At 41.3% G+C, this 15,413-nt stretch overlaps 1 protein-coding gene and 1 long non-coding RNA gene across 2 annotated transcripts in view; one reads left to right on the forward strand and one right to left on the reverse strand.

Moving 5' to 3' along the window:
* The window catches only part of LOC310853603, a 762,466-nt gene that overhangs the window by 213,688 nt on the left and 533,365 nt on the right, over nucleotides 1–15,413 (reverse strand). The window lies entirely within an intron of this gene.
* LOC310853549 (Fanconi anemia group D2 protein-like) overlaps nucleotides 8,238–15,413 on the forward strand; it is a 33,354-nt gene continuing 26,178 nt past the window's right edge. The window contains exons 1-9 of the mRNA XM_083757930.1: nucleotides 8,238–8,556; nucleotides 9,618–9,693; nucleotides 9,788–9,922; nucleotides 10,527–10,594; nucleotides 10,685–10,785; nucleotides 11,105–11,165; nucleotides 11,358–11,410; nucleotides 11,565–11,640; nucleotides 11,790–11,914. Coding sequence (XP_083614056.1) covers nucleotides 9,618–9,693; nucleotides 9,788–9,922; nucleotides 10,527–10,594; nucleotides 10,685–10,785; nucleotides 11,105–11,165; nucleotides 11,358–11,410; nucleotides 11,565–11,640; nucleotides 11,790–11,914 — 695 coding nt within the window. The 5' untranslated portion in view covers nucleotides 8,238–8,556. The remainder of the gene's footprint in view (nucleotides 8,557–9,617; nucleotides 9,694–9,787; nucleotides 9,923–10,526; nucleotides 10,595–10,684; nucleotides 10,786–11,104; nucleotides 11,166–11,357; nucleotides 11,411–11,564; nucleotides 11,641–11,789; nucleotides 11,915–15,413) is intronic.

The raw sequence follows: 15,413 nt of genomic DNA on the forward strand, positions 1-15,413 counted from the left end.
GCCTTTGCTCTTACCTAGACCATAAGGGTCCTAACTAAGGATGGGTATCGTTGGGATTTTTGTGAATCCGGTACCGATTCCGGTTCCTAACGGTTCCCTATTTCGGTTCCAAATGGTATAAAATAACGTATTAAAATGTTTATTTATAAAATAATAGGTCAAATGTTTATTTAACAAAAAAATGTATCCCTATATATTGCCTTATTAGTCAATTTAAGACATGTAATGAATAGAGTAGCATACCGTATTATCCTTTATTCAACCGTACGTTGAAGATAAGAGTGACAATAAATGTTTATACTGATCACTCAGCTGCATGTTATTGTCTCACTGATTGACTGGCTGAAGCGCAAACGTTATCCCCCGATTGACAGGGGACGATGTCCCCTGTCAATGCTGCAGAGAGAGAGAGAGAGAGACGCTCACACTCGCAGATACTCCACAACAGTGTTTCACCAAATTTGCTGTTGAATAAATAATTAATTAGCGTGTGACTGTGCACGTCTGTAGGAACCGATAGTTATAACCGAAATTGAATTATTGTAATGGGTACCCGGTACCCATGCATGTTCGGTTCGGTACCTGCTTGGTCCCGAGGTTCGGGACCCACCCCTAGTCGTAACACATTGTATTTTTTTTTTAGACTTTCTGCACGTCCCTGTGTGTAAAGAGGATGTTCCACCTGAAGAGGAGAGGAGCTCCAGTCTGGTCCAGGAGGAACCACAAGCTCCAGAGATTAAAGATGAACAAGTGGAGCTACTTCAAAGACCAGAAGAGGCTGGTGGACAAAGGTTGACATTACTAGCAGTGAAAAGTGAATATGATGTAAACAGAGAGACGGAGCCTGTAGCCGGCACCTCAACTCTATACATGACAACACAAGCTGATGTAGAGGACTGTGGAACATCACAACCAACTAGTGACAACCAGCTCCTCTCTTCACACTGTTCTGAATCTGATACTGAAGACAGTGATGCTTGGGAGGAGACTAGGGGAGATCAGTCAGCTTTAAACACACTGATATCACAAAACACACAACATGTGGGAGGACGGCACAAGCTGTCCCAGGTTCTGAACTCATCGAAACAAACTGACTCCAAGAGGAGTCACACAGGGAAGAAAAGTTTTAATTGTACAGAGTGTGGCAGAATGTTTAATCTAAAAGGGACTTTAAAAAGACACATGAACATTCATGCAGGCAAAAAGCCATTTTCTTGTACAGTATGTGGTACAGGCTTTATTCAGGCGTATAACCTAAAAAAACACATGATGACTCATACAGGCGAAAGGCCATTCTCTTGTACAGTTTGTGGTACAGGCTTTACTCAGGCGTATAACCTAAAATCACACATGATGACTCATACAGGTGAAAAGCCATTTTCTTGTACAGTATGTGGTAAAAGCTGTGCTCACAAGAGTGATCTAAAAACACACATGATGACTCATACAGGCGAAAAGCCATTTTCTTGTACAGTATGTGGTAAAGGCTGTGTTACCAAAAGTCGTCTAAAAACACACATGATGACTCATACAGGCGAAAAGCCATTTTCTTGTACAGTATGTGGTAAAGGCTGTGTTACCAAAAGTCGTCTAAAAAAACACATTATGACTCATACAGGCGAAAGGCCATTCTCTTGTACAGTTTGTGGTACAGGCTTTACTCAGGCGTATAACCTAAAATCACACATGATGACTCATACAGACGAAAGGCCATTCTCTTGTACAGTTTGTGGTAAAGGCTTAACTCAGGCGTATAACCTAAAATCACACATGATGACTCATACAGGCGAAAAGCCATTTTCTTGTACAGTATGTGGTAAAAGCTGTGCTCACAAGAGTGATCTAAAAACACACATGATGACTCATACAGGCGAAAAGCCATTTTCTTGTACAGTATGTGGTAAAGGCTGTGTTACCAAAAGTCGTCTAAAAAAACACATGATGACTCATACAGGTGAAAGGCCATTCTCTTGTACAGTTTGTGGTAAAGGCTTTACTCAGGCGTATAACCTAAAATCACACATGATGACTCATACAGGCGAAAAGCCATTTTCTTGTACAGTATGTGGTAAAAGTTGTGCTCACAAGAGTGATCTAAAAAGACACATGAAGACTCATACAGGCATAGTCTAAATCATAATGATCAGTCAGTCTAATCCAGGATGACAATGATGCAAAAGCAGAGGAATTACATGTATAATCTGACAATATCAACATGACTGAATAAAATAAACATCAATAGTCCCTTGTGATGGAGTTTAATTTGTATCTTGTGTATGGATCTTATTTTCTATTCAACATGATGGAATTTTATTTTTTATTTTAGCTTGCATTATTCCCTCCAGCTCATAGGTCACTGCTAGTACAATATGAGCATCAGTGTGTCCACAGTCAGTCACAAGTCTTATGCATTCACATTCATGCAATAATTATGTTCATTGCTATGCAGTAAATGATGGTGCAGTAAAGTGCTCACAAGCTGCTGGGTTTGTGTAGATCAGGGGTGTCAGCTACATCTTACATAATGTACCATCAGACCATATCAGCCACATACATGTATGCATTCCAGTTAAACAATTCTATTTGTATTTTACTATCATCATTATTTCAATGCTCTTTTGTCAGGTGTGTGCTGTTAACAAAAAGTATAACTTAGCCTTTTTTCAGCCTTATTTCACATTACTAAACCAGACATTTGAGGTAAAGTAAATAAATAAATAGCCTTTTTTTATTGATCCCTTCAGAATGACACGAGGAACAATGAATCCTGACAAATTATACTCCAGGCCCATGTCACATATAGGCTCTGGCCTAATGGTCCAGGCCCATGTCACATATAGGCTCTGGCCTAATGGTCCAGGCCCATGTCACATATAGGCTCTGGCCTAATGGTCCAGGCCCATGTCACATATAGGCTCTAGCTGGCCTAGTGGTCAAGGCCCATGTCACATATAGGCTCTAGCCTAGTGGTCCAGGCCCATGTCACATATAGGCTCTAACCTAATGGTCCAGGCCCATGTCACATATAGGCTCTAGCTGGCCTAGTGGTCCAGGCCCATGTCACATATAGGCTCTAGCTGGCTATAGTGGTCAAGGCCCATGTCACATATAGGCTCTAGCTGGCTATAGTGGTCAAGGCCCATGTCACATATAGGCTCTAGCTGGCTATAGTGGTCAAGGCCCATGTCACATATAGGCTCTAGCTGGCTAGTCAAGGCCCATGTCACATATAGGCTCTAGCTGGCTATAGTGGTCAAGGCCCATGTCACATATAGGCTCTAGCTGGCTATAGTGGTCAAGGCCCATGTCACATATAGGCTCTAGCTGGCCTAGTGGTCCAGGCCCATGTCACGTATAGGCTCTAGCTGGCCTAGTGGTCCAGGCCCATGTCACATATAGGCTCTAGCTGGCCTAGTGGTCCAGGCCCATGTCACGTATAGGCTCTGGCCTAGTGGTCCAGGCCCATGTCACATATAGGCTCTGGCCTAATGGTCCAGGCCCATGTCACATATAGGCTCTAGCCTAATGGTCCAGGCCCATGTCACATATAGGCTCTAGCCTAGTGGTCCAGGCCCATGCCAAATATACACTACAAATAACAGGCTGATTAAATTAAGATCATATCACGCAAATAAATCTGCCAATGGGGTAAGCATTTCTTCCTTGCTTAGAATTCTTAAAACTAGCAAAAAAGTTCTAGCCACTGAAACAGCATATCGAGTCTCAAAACTAGACAAAAATGCCTGTTTCTAAAGCAAGGGTTAGCTTAATTTAAGCAATGAAGACTATGTTATTTTTTTCCTTATTCCAAAAAGAATAATAAGCCCCAAAAATCTTACAGTAAGAAGCAATTTTTTTTAAATAGCACAATGAAAAGTCTAAAAATGAAGACACCAGAAGCACTTTTCCAGACACTTCACAGCTAGGGATAAAGCTCGATAGCGGTTATCGAGTACCAGTTATCAATAAGCCTGTTAGAGCATAGCAGTCCATGACGTCATGTATAAACAATCAAGACAAGAGGCAATCAATAAATAAATAAAACGAGATCCTTCCCTATTCACATGCAGCAACATGAATAGCCTACACTTTTTTTTTAACACAACCCGCTTTGTGCATTTCAACGACTTTTCATGCGTCCCGCAAATTGAGACGTTGTCCCGCATTCTGATTGACAGGCTCCAGTTTTTCATATGTGCGCTTAAAATCTTGCTTTTATCAACTGGCTGTGAGCAGCGGAGGCTGTCATCACAGAGTGTGTGACACAGGGGGAGGGGGCGGGCTGTGTGTGTGTGTGTGTGTGTGTGTGTGTGTGTGTGTGTAGGTAGGAATGGTTGTCAATCAAACAGCCGGTCACAGCGTGGGGTGAACGCCCACCCAAAAAAACAACAACATTACACACCGCACAACGAGTTAGCAGCAGAATTAGCGAAACAAGAAACAAGAACCATGGAGGAGGACAATAGGGAATTAAGAAACAAAGACGGCGAAGAAAAGGAAATGCTGCTATAACAAAGACTGGGAAACTATTTACCCGTGGGTCAAGCCAGTGAAAGGCGATTCTAATAGTCTTCTGTGATGTCTGTAAAAGTAGTTTCGCAGTGACACACGGAGGTGAATATGACGTGAAGCGACACAGACAATGTGAGACTCACAAGCAACGCGTTGCTCAAAAAGCGACTTCACGGTGCACCATGCATGGACACGTTTGTTTTAAAACCAAAGCAAGATTCAAACGCAGATAAGGTAACAGCAGCTGAAATAAACAGTGTTTACCACACAGTGCAACACGCCCAGTCATACCGATCTGAAGACTGTGGCAATAAGCTGGCATCAGTCATGTTTTCAGAGACTAGAGAGTGATATTGCAAAGAAAATGTCATGTGGACGTACCAAGGCAGCATCCATAGTTACAGACGTGCTTGCACCTGCCTGTGTAGAGAATATCTTGAGAGAGCTAAAAACACCAGTGGTTCATGAACTCCCATGTGACAAAACTGCCCACACTCCATTCTTTTCAGTTGCTTCAGATGCTTCTAATCATGGCACAACAAAGCTCTTCCCATTGTCACTGAGATATTGGACACCAGAGCTGGGTTTGAACAGCAAGATACTTGACTTTTATGAGGATAGTGATGAGACATCTGCTACCATTCACCGCCAGATTACAAGCAAGTTAGAAGAAAATGGCCTGCAACTGGACATGATTTCAGCATACAGTGCTGATAATGCACAAGATGGTTGAGTCTGTGGCCTGCTGTCAACAGGCTACATGACAGCTGGGCAGCTATCAAGAGCTACTTCTTGTCACTGGGAGAGAATCAGTGTCCAAAAGCACTGTGGCAGCTGCTTAAAAAGGATGAGCATGGTGAAGGGAAACCCCTTGAGCTACAGGCCTACCTGGCCTTCCTCAATAAGGTGTTGAAGATCTTCCATGAAGTTGTTCTGCAGTTGGAGGGACAGAATGGGACCGTCTGTGAACTATATGACATAATGTTCACTCTCAAGACAAAGATCCAACAACGAGAAATTGATTCCCACTTGGAATGGAGGCTGGTGCTCTACTCAAAGAGTTTACAGACCAAGAGGCAGCAACAATCAGCAATGATCTTTCCAACTTCTACAATGTTGCACTCAACTACCTGGAAAAGTGGTATGACTTCACAGACAACAATTACCAGAAGAATGTTGCATGCTTGGCACTGAAGAGCAGGTTCACATTCTCCCAGCTCAGTGAGGTGGTGGAGGCTCTACAGATCAGAGGAAAACTGGACATGGGTGAACTGTATCATCTGTGTGACTCTGCCACGCCAGCAGGGAGTTGTGGAGAATAAAGCTCATGTTCTGGAGAAGTGGTCCATGTTGCTTGCCTTAAAGGCACACAAACACCAAATCTGACTGCTGTTGCATCCTTCCTGTTCAGCATCCCCATCACCAATGCTCCAGTAGAGAGAGTGTTTTCCCTCATGAATGCTGCATGGAGTGACCAGAGGAACCGTTGCTCTGTGGAACTCATCAAGAGTGAAATCAAAGTCAAGACCAACTTTGAATACAGTTCTACTTCTACAGCTATGCACTCAAGCAAAAGGGCTTATTGGAAGCAGCACGCTCAAGCATAAAGTATAAACCCAAGAAGAACATCTAAGGTAATAAACATTGTTTAAATAGAATAGTTTATTGTGGGCTCTGGCCTGGGCCTGTCTGGTTTTAGATTTTAATTATGTGCTGCTATCCTTGTGTTTCACTCACTGCCAGGTGCTTTCTATGGTGCTGAATGTGCATTACCTGTGTGGACAGACCTGCCTATAACTGATGGAGAAAACAGAGAGACTTGCTATGGTGCTGAATGTGCATTACCTGTGTGGACAGACCTGCCATAGCTGCTGCTGTGATGGAGAAAACTGAGAGACTTGCGTTGTGATGGACAAACAAAACCTAAAAAGTGCATAGCCTGTGCTGCTATGGTGGACAAGTTTGTTAAGTTTACAATTTAATTTATTATAAGTTGCCTCAAATGCTGACCAATTTTGATTATATTTCTGGTTTCATTTATTTTATCCATTGTCAGGCCTGTAGTGCCTGTATAATTTCAAAATTGCAGTAGAGCCCCTTTGTTGGTTGGTTCATGGTCCAGTTATATTGTCCAGTTGTATTGTTTGCAGGTTGTATTGTCCAGTAAATAGTTGATTGAAATGCATTTCTGTTGAGTTTCTTTTATTTGCATAATGCATAGTAGTTCCTTCTATTATAGTTATCATAGTCCTACTATGCACTACTGAATGAAACAGATGGCAAAGCATAGTGATGCTACAGTATGTGACGGCTGGGGAAGAATATACATTTCTAATTGAGGAATAGAAATGTAATTTTAGTTTTCATGTTAACAATATTCACGAGTGTGACAAAAACCCTGCATGTGTCCCACATTGTCCCACACAAACACACTCTTTGTCCCACATCTGGTGAGAAAGATGGGATCTGGTCAGTGGTCACCCTATATATGAGTTGAACTGGGATAAAAATTAAAGTCTAATCATGTACTGTGCTGTGCATGTTCAGCTTCACATCATTTACAGTATACTTTACATAACATTACATTTAAAAAAATCGCATACATTTTGTACAAATTTGGCCAATTTTACAACGAGGTGCCCAGGTGTCCCATAGTGCCCACATACTATATGGTGCCCACCTATCCTGTATCCGTTGAACGCTGGGTTGAACAGACTTGAAACACCTTTACACAGTCGTAGATCACAAAATATGAACTGATGTGCATAATGTATTTACCTGATGACCGAACTGGTTGCAGGTAACTCCCAGGATCACAAGCACCTTGCCCGAGAACTTCCCGTGGAGCTCGTTCATCTGGGTGTAATCCCTGGTGGTCGTAGCCTACCTCAGAGAGACGCGACGTTCTCAATGAGTACAACTTCGCCCTGGAGGGAGGAGAAATTAACCGCCTCTCTGTTTACGAGATTGGCGGTTAGGTCGTGGAAATTAGCAGCCATTGTATTTTTTTGTGATTTATTCGCTGTCTTAAGGTGCGTAGCCTATAGTGTCTTTCCTCCTCGTTGAAGCCGATCTCCATGTGAAGTGAAGTGATGGGTGAGTGTTCTGTCTCTCTACTGTACTTCAAGTTCACTGTCATCTGCTTTTGACAGTGTGGTAAAGGAGGAGATATCAAGTGGGTGGTACAACCAGTGTTGCCAGAATTTGCTAAAGAAAGCATCCAGGTCTATGAAAACAAGGGCAAAAGAAAGGCACATGGATGGATGGATCACTTTCTCTATTTGACCAATCTGTGGGCTTGTAGAATGGGGGGGGGGGGGGGGGGGGGGCCGGGGGGGGGATTTAGAATATATATATTTTTAACAACACAAATCTGGTTTTGGGGTACAAAACATTTTCAGATGGGGGTCTGCACAGCACTACAGACAAATAGCCCAATTTGGGGGTGCCTGCTTATTATTACTTTAACAACATTTAAAACATTAGGAAGCAAGCCCAAATAAGCAAATGTATACACATGTAACTACAAATAAGCCCCCCTCCAAAATAAATCTACCAAATACCAATAATATTGTATTACAATACAGTACACACACTTCGGGCTTGTTTTTCTGTAAAGTTGCTTGTACTGAGTACAAGCAACTTTACAGAAAAACAAGCCCGAAGTCGCTTATAATATGGAGACATGGCAACCCGGTGTACACTTCAAGGAACGTCAACAACTGTGAATTCAAGAGCGCTATCATATCTTTCCATTATTCCGGCGTGCGTGTGGAATATGTTTTAGTTCTTAATTGTCAAGTATATTCTCCACAACGGTTTGTCCGACGGTCTATAGCTGTAGACACTTTAATTTCAGCTATTATATTTTAATTCACGTGGAAGTTTGAGCACGCTGTTGACACTGGTGTGTAGATCCCTGAGGCTGAGGGGAGCGACGTCACGGCGCGGGGAGTCGTGTTGTGAATTTGATCCTGACTGCTGTTCTGTGTCGTCCGGTGTCGTCTCGTCTATGTTAACCTGTAAACACTACATAGGCCTACAGTAAGTTCCACTTTGTCATTCTGTTGATAAACATCTAAACTGGAACAAGACGTAGTGTGACATCTGATTTTATATTGTCATTTTAAACCCACATCAGTTTGTCATTAGTTGGCATAATCAAAACATCTTGCTACTAACACTGCTGCAGGTACCACGTACCACTAGCCCTGGAATGGCTGTGATATTATTACCTAGATTTCATTCATGTGTGATTATGCGCATGTGTACATTACTACATTTTATTTCATTTGTACAGACAGTCAACAGTGTACACTTTACTTGAAAGTTGAAATGATAACACCATGGTTTAGCCTTGAATCATAGGACGATGGTCATGGTGATGGGTCATCTCTCTGTCATGTTGACATGTTGTATCAAGGCTACACCATGGTCAAGGGTTTTGGATTAGGATGCATCTCTTCACTGAGTAGTCGGTAGGTAGGTTTACCACCACCCAGCAACATGGTTTTCTGACAGCCTGGGTACAATTTAAACATGGTTTTTGACCAATGACTGCAGGATTTTGGATAGATCCTAGCTCATGGTCCATATAGCACTGATCGACCGATATGGTTTTTGGCCGATATATCCGATCACCGATTAGTGGACAATCAAAAAGCCGATAGCCGATATTATGAGCCGATTAATTAAAGTTAAAAAATATATTTTTTACAGTAACATACATTCCAACACAATAATTCCAAATGCATTGGAGAATATGTATAAAAAAGGAAGTGCAAGAAGCACCAACATCGTTTCAGTAACACTTCCCTCCTCCATCAAATGCAGCTTTTTTTTGCTACAGTGCAAACATGTACTGTAGCAGCATTTATATATATATTTCAATATCTATCTATGAATGCACCAAGTGTGTGTGTGTGTGTGTGTGTGTGTGTGTGTGTGTGTGTGTGCCCATATATGGAGCTGGCCTGTTCTGACCTCACAGCACTCCATATTTGGACCTGACACAAGACAGACCTCCACAAGCTGGCTGCATATGTTACCTGTTATAGCACCAGCATGTTTTTCGGACCGGTTTTTGGTCAAATCTCTTCCCCCAGATGATGCGCAGGAAGCGACCCGGGCCGTCTGTGGATAAAGGCGAAAGTGCTGCAACGCTGCATGACATATCCAGTAGTATGTTTATACAGTATAATATTTATACATTATATATCTGGTGTCAGTAGTCAGTTGCACTGTCATGTTCTGCTTCCTATATCCGCTCTTCCAGAATCAAAGAAGAGTCGTGCCAGTAGTCGTCTGTCCAAGGCTGCGGTTCAAGAAGAAACAAATGACTCTGTATTTGGTGTCTTCCTGCAAGAGGCTGGTGTCAGCTTGAGACAAGGAGGAGCATCCAACGAGATTGGTAAGCACATCCAATCCAACCAGCTCATGTTGAGACTTGAGACAAGGAGGAGCATCCAACGAGATTGGTAAGAACATCCAATCCAACCAGCTCATGTTGAGAAACGCCTGGGAAAAGTGATCAAAATGTTCTCATAGAATTATACCTATAACTTGTTCAGTGATGTAAATAGGTTTTCAATGTAATGGGTCCCGGGATCTAGGCGTGGTCTTTTATGAGTCCCACTTCAACCACATTAGGAGTAATATTTTGACATTTTTTACAAATTTGCAGCATTTTAACTCCCATTTCATCTTATATGGTTATTATAATATGGTTATATTCATGTTGAAAATTTATCTGAAATAAATAAACACAATTCTAAATCTGACAATTGCAAAGTGTTGTGCAAACAACAGTGCAAAGTATATGCAAACATAAAGTAAATTAAATAGCACCACATTACAGTACAGTGCTGAGTACAGTAGTGCGTCCATGGGAGCCCCAGAAAGGTCCACGGATGGGTCCATTATCAATAATCTGCATTTTGGGATGCAAAATGCACCCTATTAGCATCACTGCTTATTGATTGGTAGGCCTACCTTCGTTTTTTCCCCCCCACCAGCCGTTGACCAAGTAGTGTTCCAAAAACGGATACAGCAACAACTACTTAAAAGTCAGAGGTACCCTGGTGTGAGTATGAACACTGGGCTGGAGACAAGACAATTTTAAGAGGAGAACAACGAACTGCCTTGAAGTTACAAACTATTCATTCCCTTACAGATTATCCAAGAGTTCGTCACTGGAATGGAGTCCTATATTGAGGATCCTGAGAAGTTTAGGAATTGCCTCCTTCCTTGTGTTCCTCGGTTGCCTGACTCTAAGTATTATAAAACAAACAAACCAGAAAGAAATAATGCGAGCACAACTTCAGTCAAAGACTAATAGTACAACAAAACTTGCCGAGTGCACAGCTCCAAAAAAAAAGAACACATTATGTTACCGTATGTCCTTCAATATGTATTTCAATTCAGGACGTCAACGTGACACAAATGTGTTTCAGCACCATGGCTTGTTTTCTTCTATTATTAAACAATGCACACATCTAACTGGGAGAAGGCTCCTAGAATAATGACTTATATTTATGCCATAATGCTAGAATGCAAGACCAGTCAGCTCATTTTTTTTCCTCCTGTGTTTTAGATCTGTCAGTTCGTTCCAAGAGAGTCTGCTACGTATGCTGTTGGGGATTGAAATGCTACAGGTACAAATTATGTGACTGGTTGGCAGAGACGGCAAGACATTTGCATTAGTAGGATTATAAGGATATCAATATGATGAATTGTTGCCTGCTGTTTGATATCCATCCATGGACATGTGTACTACTGTATAAACTAGAACAGAGATTTCAACTGCAACACAGATTCCTAATCCATCTAAATATTCTTCCTTGTAGACTTTAATCATCAATGTATTGTTTGAGAAACTCCCTGAATTCATGTTTAACAGGTCAGTATTGTGTGTGACCACAGTTTTACTCTGTCAAATGTAACAGTATTACAAATGTATTTTAATTTTATATTATATACTGCATTGCACTGCAGTATACAAGATAATCTTATATATTATTATATGCTGTCATCTTGTTCTGTGTCCCCTACAGTGCAGAAGATGGACTTAATATTCCACATGTCATAATCAACCAGCTTAAATGGCTAGACAGAGTAAAGGACAGCACGGTAACCATTTCTGACTAGTTGGTTGTAGCAAAAGTTTACTTTCACCTTCTCTGTCAGCCATTATTTATCTCATCTCATCATGCTCATTCATTCCACATTGCCCTAAGCGGCCTTATTTGTACTTGCGCTCTCTCTGTTTGATCATGTAGGAACTGTCCGCTAAGCTCATGCAGCTGGTCTCCGTGGCGCCCGTGGAGATCCAGCGTGACATAATCACCAGCCTGCCGGAGATTCTGGAAGACTCCCAGCACAATGACATCGCCAAGGATCTCAAGTAAGTGTCACTAATGCTGTTAAAGGGATAGTTCAGATTTTTTTAACTTAAGTTGTATGAAATACTTTCCATTAATATAGCGGTTGCAACTGTATTAACTGATTGCCCGAGTCCCGTGGTGGGAGTTCTGCTCTGGTTTTGGTGAAATATCAAGTAGTTCCGGTCATTTTGTGGGGGGTCCTGGGGGCCACGCAGTACAAGTTAATTAATCCACAAAACTAACGTCATTTGTATTGTTGACCTATTTCTAAAATATTAGTGCAACTTTGAAAAAAACTATGTTTTTTGTGTCCATATCACTACGCCCAATAAATAGTTCCATGTTATGGAGGGGTCAAAGTTGAACGAATGTCGCGCTAATATTTTAGAAATAGGTCAACAATACAAATTACGTTCGTTTTGTGGATTAATTTACTTTTACTGCGTGGCCCCAGTGCCCCCCCACAAAATGACCGGAACTACTTAATATTCACTAAAACCAGAGCAGAACTCCCACCACGGGACTCGGGCAATCAATTAATACAGTTGCAACCACTATATAAAGGCAAGTATTTCATACAACTTAAGTTAAAAAAATCTGAACTATCCCTTTAAGCCCCGGGATGGTGGCGATAAGTACAGCTGCATCACAGTGACGTTAAAGTTGGAAGTACAGCTGTGTCATGAGGTTTTTAAGGGAAAGGGATGGTGTTGGTGATAAGAACAGTTGCACCACAGAGAGATATGATTAAGCTTGTTACAGTAAGTACAGTGCAGTGCAATATGTGGTATGATATCATATGAGATTTATTTAGAGTTCCTGCTATGTGAAAAACATATTACAGACAGTATTACAGACAGACATAAGTACAGACAGGCCATTTGTAAATTTTAGAGTGAATAGCACAAGAATTCCAAAGGTTACTGGCAGATATAAAGGGCTGGGACGAAGCCAGAGTTTATGCAATTTATCTACAACCAATTTGGGGATGAGTTCCACTTTCTGTTTGAGTGCAAAAGTATTAGCATTATGAATATTAGACAAAAATACCTGCCAAAGTATTATTTAACTTATCCACATAAAGTTATTACTGCAATCTGATAAGCCCAAAGTTATTTGTAAATTGTGTGCTTTTCTGACAAAACGTTCAAAACCTTGCTCAAATATTGTATGCCATGCCGTTTGCTACGTCTAATATTGTTATGTACTGTCTATTTATGAAGTTGTGCTCTATACCATGTGAACATGGTCGTGATTTAAATAAATGATGATGGTACTTCTGACGGACGGAGAACAATTCCCAGTCCCATGTCTCTTCTATCTCTCTGTGTGTTCTATAGTTCTTTACTGCAGGAGAACACCCAGTTGACCGTCCCTATCTCTCTGTGTGTTCTAGTTCTTTACTGCAGGTGAACACCCAGTTGACTGTCCCTATCTCTCTGTGTGTTCTAGTTCTTTACTGCAGGAGAACACACAGTTGGCCGTCCCTATCTCTCTGTGTGTTCTCTTTAGTTCTTTACTGCAGGAGAACACCCAGTTGGCCGTCCCTATCTCTCTGTGTGTTCTCTTTAGTTCTTTACTGCAGGAGAACACCCAGTTGACCGTCCCTATCTCTCTGTCAGGTCGATTTTGAAGGTGCAGTTTACCAGGTCGTGATACATAAATTGGCCTCGCTCTGCGCACATTCGTATTATGAAAGGCATATCGGCCCGTGTTGAACGCACTCGGCCCGTGTTGAACGCACACACATTTGGCATACCGCGTCCCTGAATATGTTAGCATTGTGGGAGTGTCCATATGTTAATTATTCTCGCTTTGCGCAATTTGCTATTAAGCCCCTTGACCTAAAGACACTCAGCGCATAACGATTAGACGTGGGTCTGACCACCTCATAAACGCAAAAAGCACTGTTTGATTTGACACTTGAGCGGCTCTGGAAGGCTGATAGAGTGTTGCCATGTCTGTTTATTATAAGCGGCTTATTTTTCTGTAAAGTTGCTTTGTGTGGTTGCTTTTCTTGTTTCTAAAGTGGTTATTTGGGCTTTTCTCCTAATGTTGTTTAAACCAGTGATCGTCACACAGCACATTCCCATGTCAAGGATCCCCAGATGAATGCATTTGCCCAACTAAGGACAGCTAATCCAAAAATTAAATAAAAAGATTACTTTTGAAAATAGCAGATCTATACCAGCTCACAATGCATCACATTCATTCATTAAAACTATGAACTCTGACTGCAGGGGGATATATAATGATCATTATAACAATGTGCAAGAACATATTTAAAAAGAAGGAAGAACTTTATATTTGTGGACAATCAAAATATGTTTTTTTATTTTAATGTGGTGTCATTCAAATTAATCTGGATATGGCAGACTCACTATTTAGAAAATAAAAACATGGCACTTCATTTAAAATAGGTTACAGACCCCTGTTATATGCGCTTATTTTTATAGACCTATTTACTTGTTTCTATGAGACATGGCAGTTTTGCGTCATTTAAAAAAAAATGTTGAGATTAGAAACGGCCATAATTCTTTCATTTCTCAACCTTAAAAATAAATAAAAACATCTCCATAATCCGTGGGAAATGTGCTTTCATATGCTGTATCACACCCGATTCAAGTCTTCTTCAATAAAATGCTACGAGCGAACTCAGCGAAGACCATACCATCGGGGCCACAGCATTACGCAGCACGCATTCAACTCATTCCTTCGTCGTGACTTGAATGAAATAAAATATAATAAACGTTATTTTACTGGTGTTTTTCAATAGAAACAAATAAAGAGCGTGTGTAGGCTACTGTGTGCAAGTGCAACAGTGCATATACATGCATGCACTAGGCTATATTTCTTCCGTGTCGGGATGGTGATTGAGCTCTTCAAGTTCACAGCCCGTTTGGTCTTTCATAAAAAAACGTTGATATTAGCCTATAAACACTCATGGTTCTCTCATTTCTCAACCGTTTTATTAAATGTAAAAATCTCCATATTCCTTATGAATCTTGCTTTCATTCGCTGTATGGTACATGGTTCTATCGTTATCGAATTAATTAATTACGCATGGATTGGCAATTTGCCAATATGCTGCTATCTACTCGCAATTCCATTCCGATCTGAAAGGTGGGTCTGTTCTTTTGAGGCATAAAGGTGACAGCATGCAGTGCAATAGGAATAATTAACCCAAATATGACAAAGGCATGTCATGTCTTCTATGGTGCCAGCCTGAAGAAATGTCATACCACGACCCCCAAAGTGCGCATTCCGTATGTGACATCAGCTGACTGGTAAAGAGAATAGTACGGACATGTTGATTGGGTACGTCTCAAACACGCCTTAAACACACCCATGACTAATTCAAGGCCGTTTTGCGCACTCCGCGGGGTGTCAAAAGCGCTTCTTAACATGCCCAAAATTGCAATATGACATACTACACGCCCCCAGATCATAATACTGTAATTAGATTAGTAATATAGAAGTAAGTAACATAGAAGTCCTAAATCGACCCCAGAGTGTTCT

This window comes from Protomyctophum parallelum (assembly GCF_964188405.1).
Source record: "Protomyctophum parallelum genome assembly, chromosome: 22".
Lineage (NCBI taxonomy): Eukaryota > Metazoa > Chordata > Actinopteri > Myctophiformes > Myctophidae > Protomyctophum > Protomyctophum parallelum.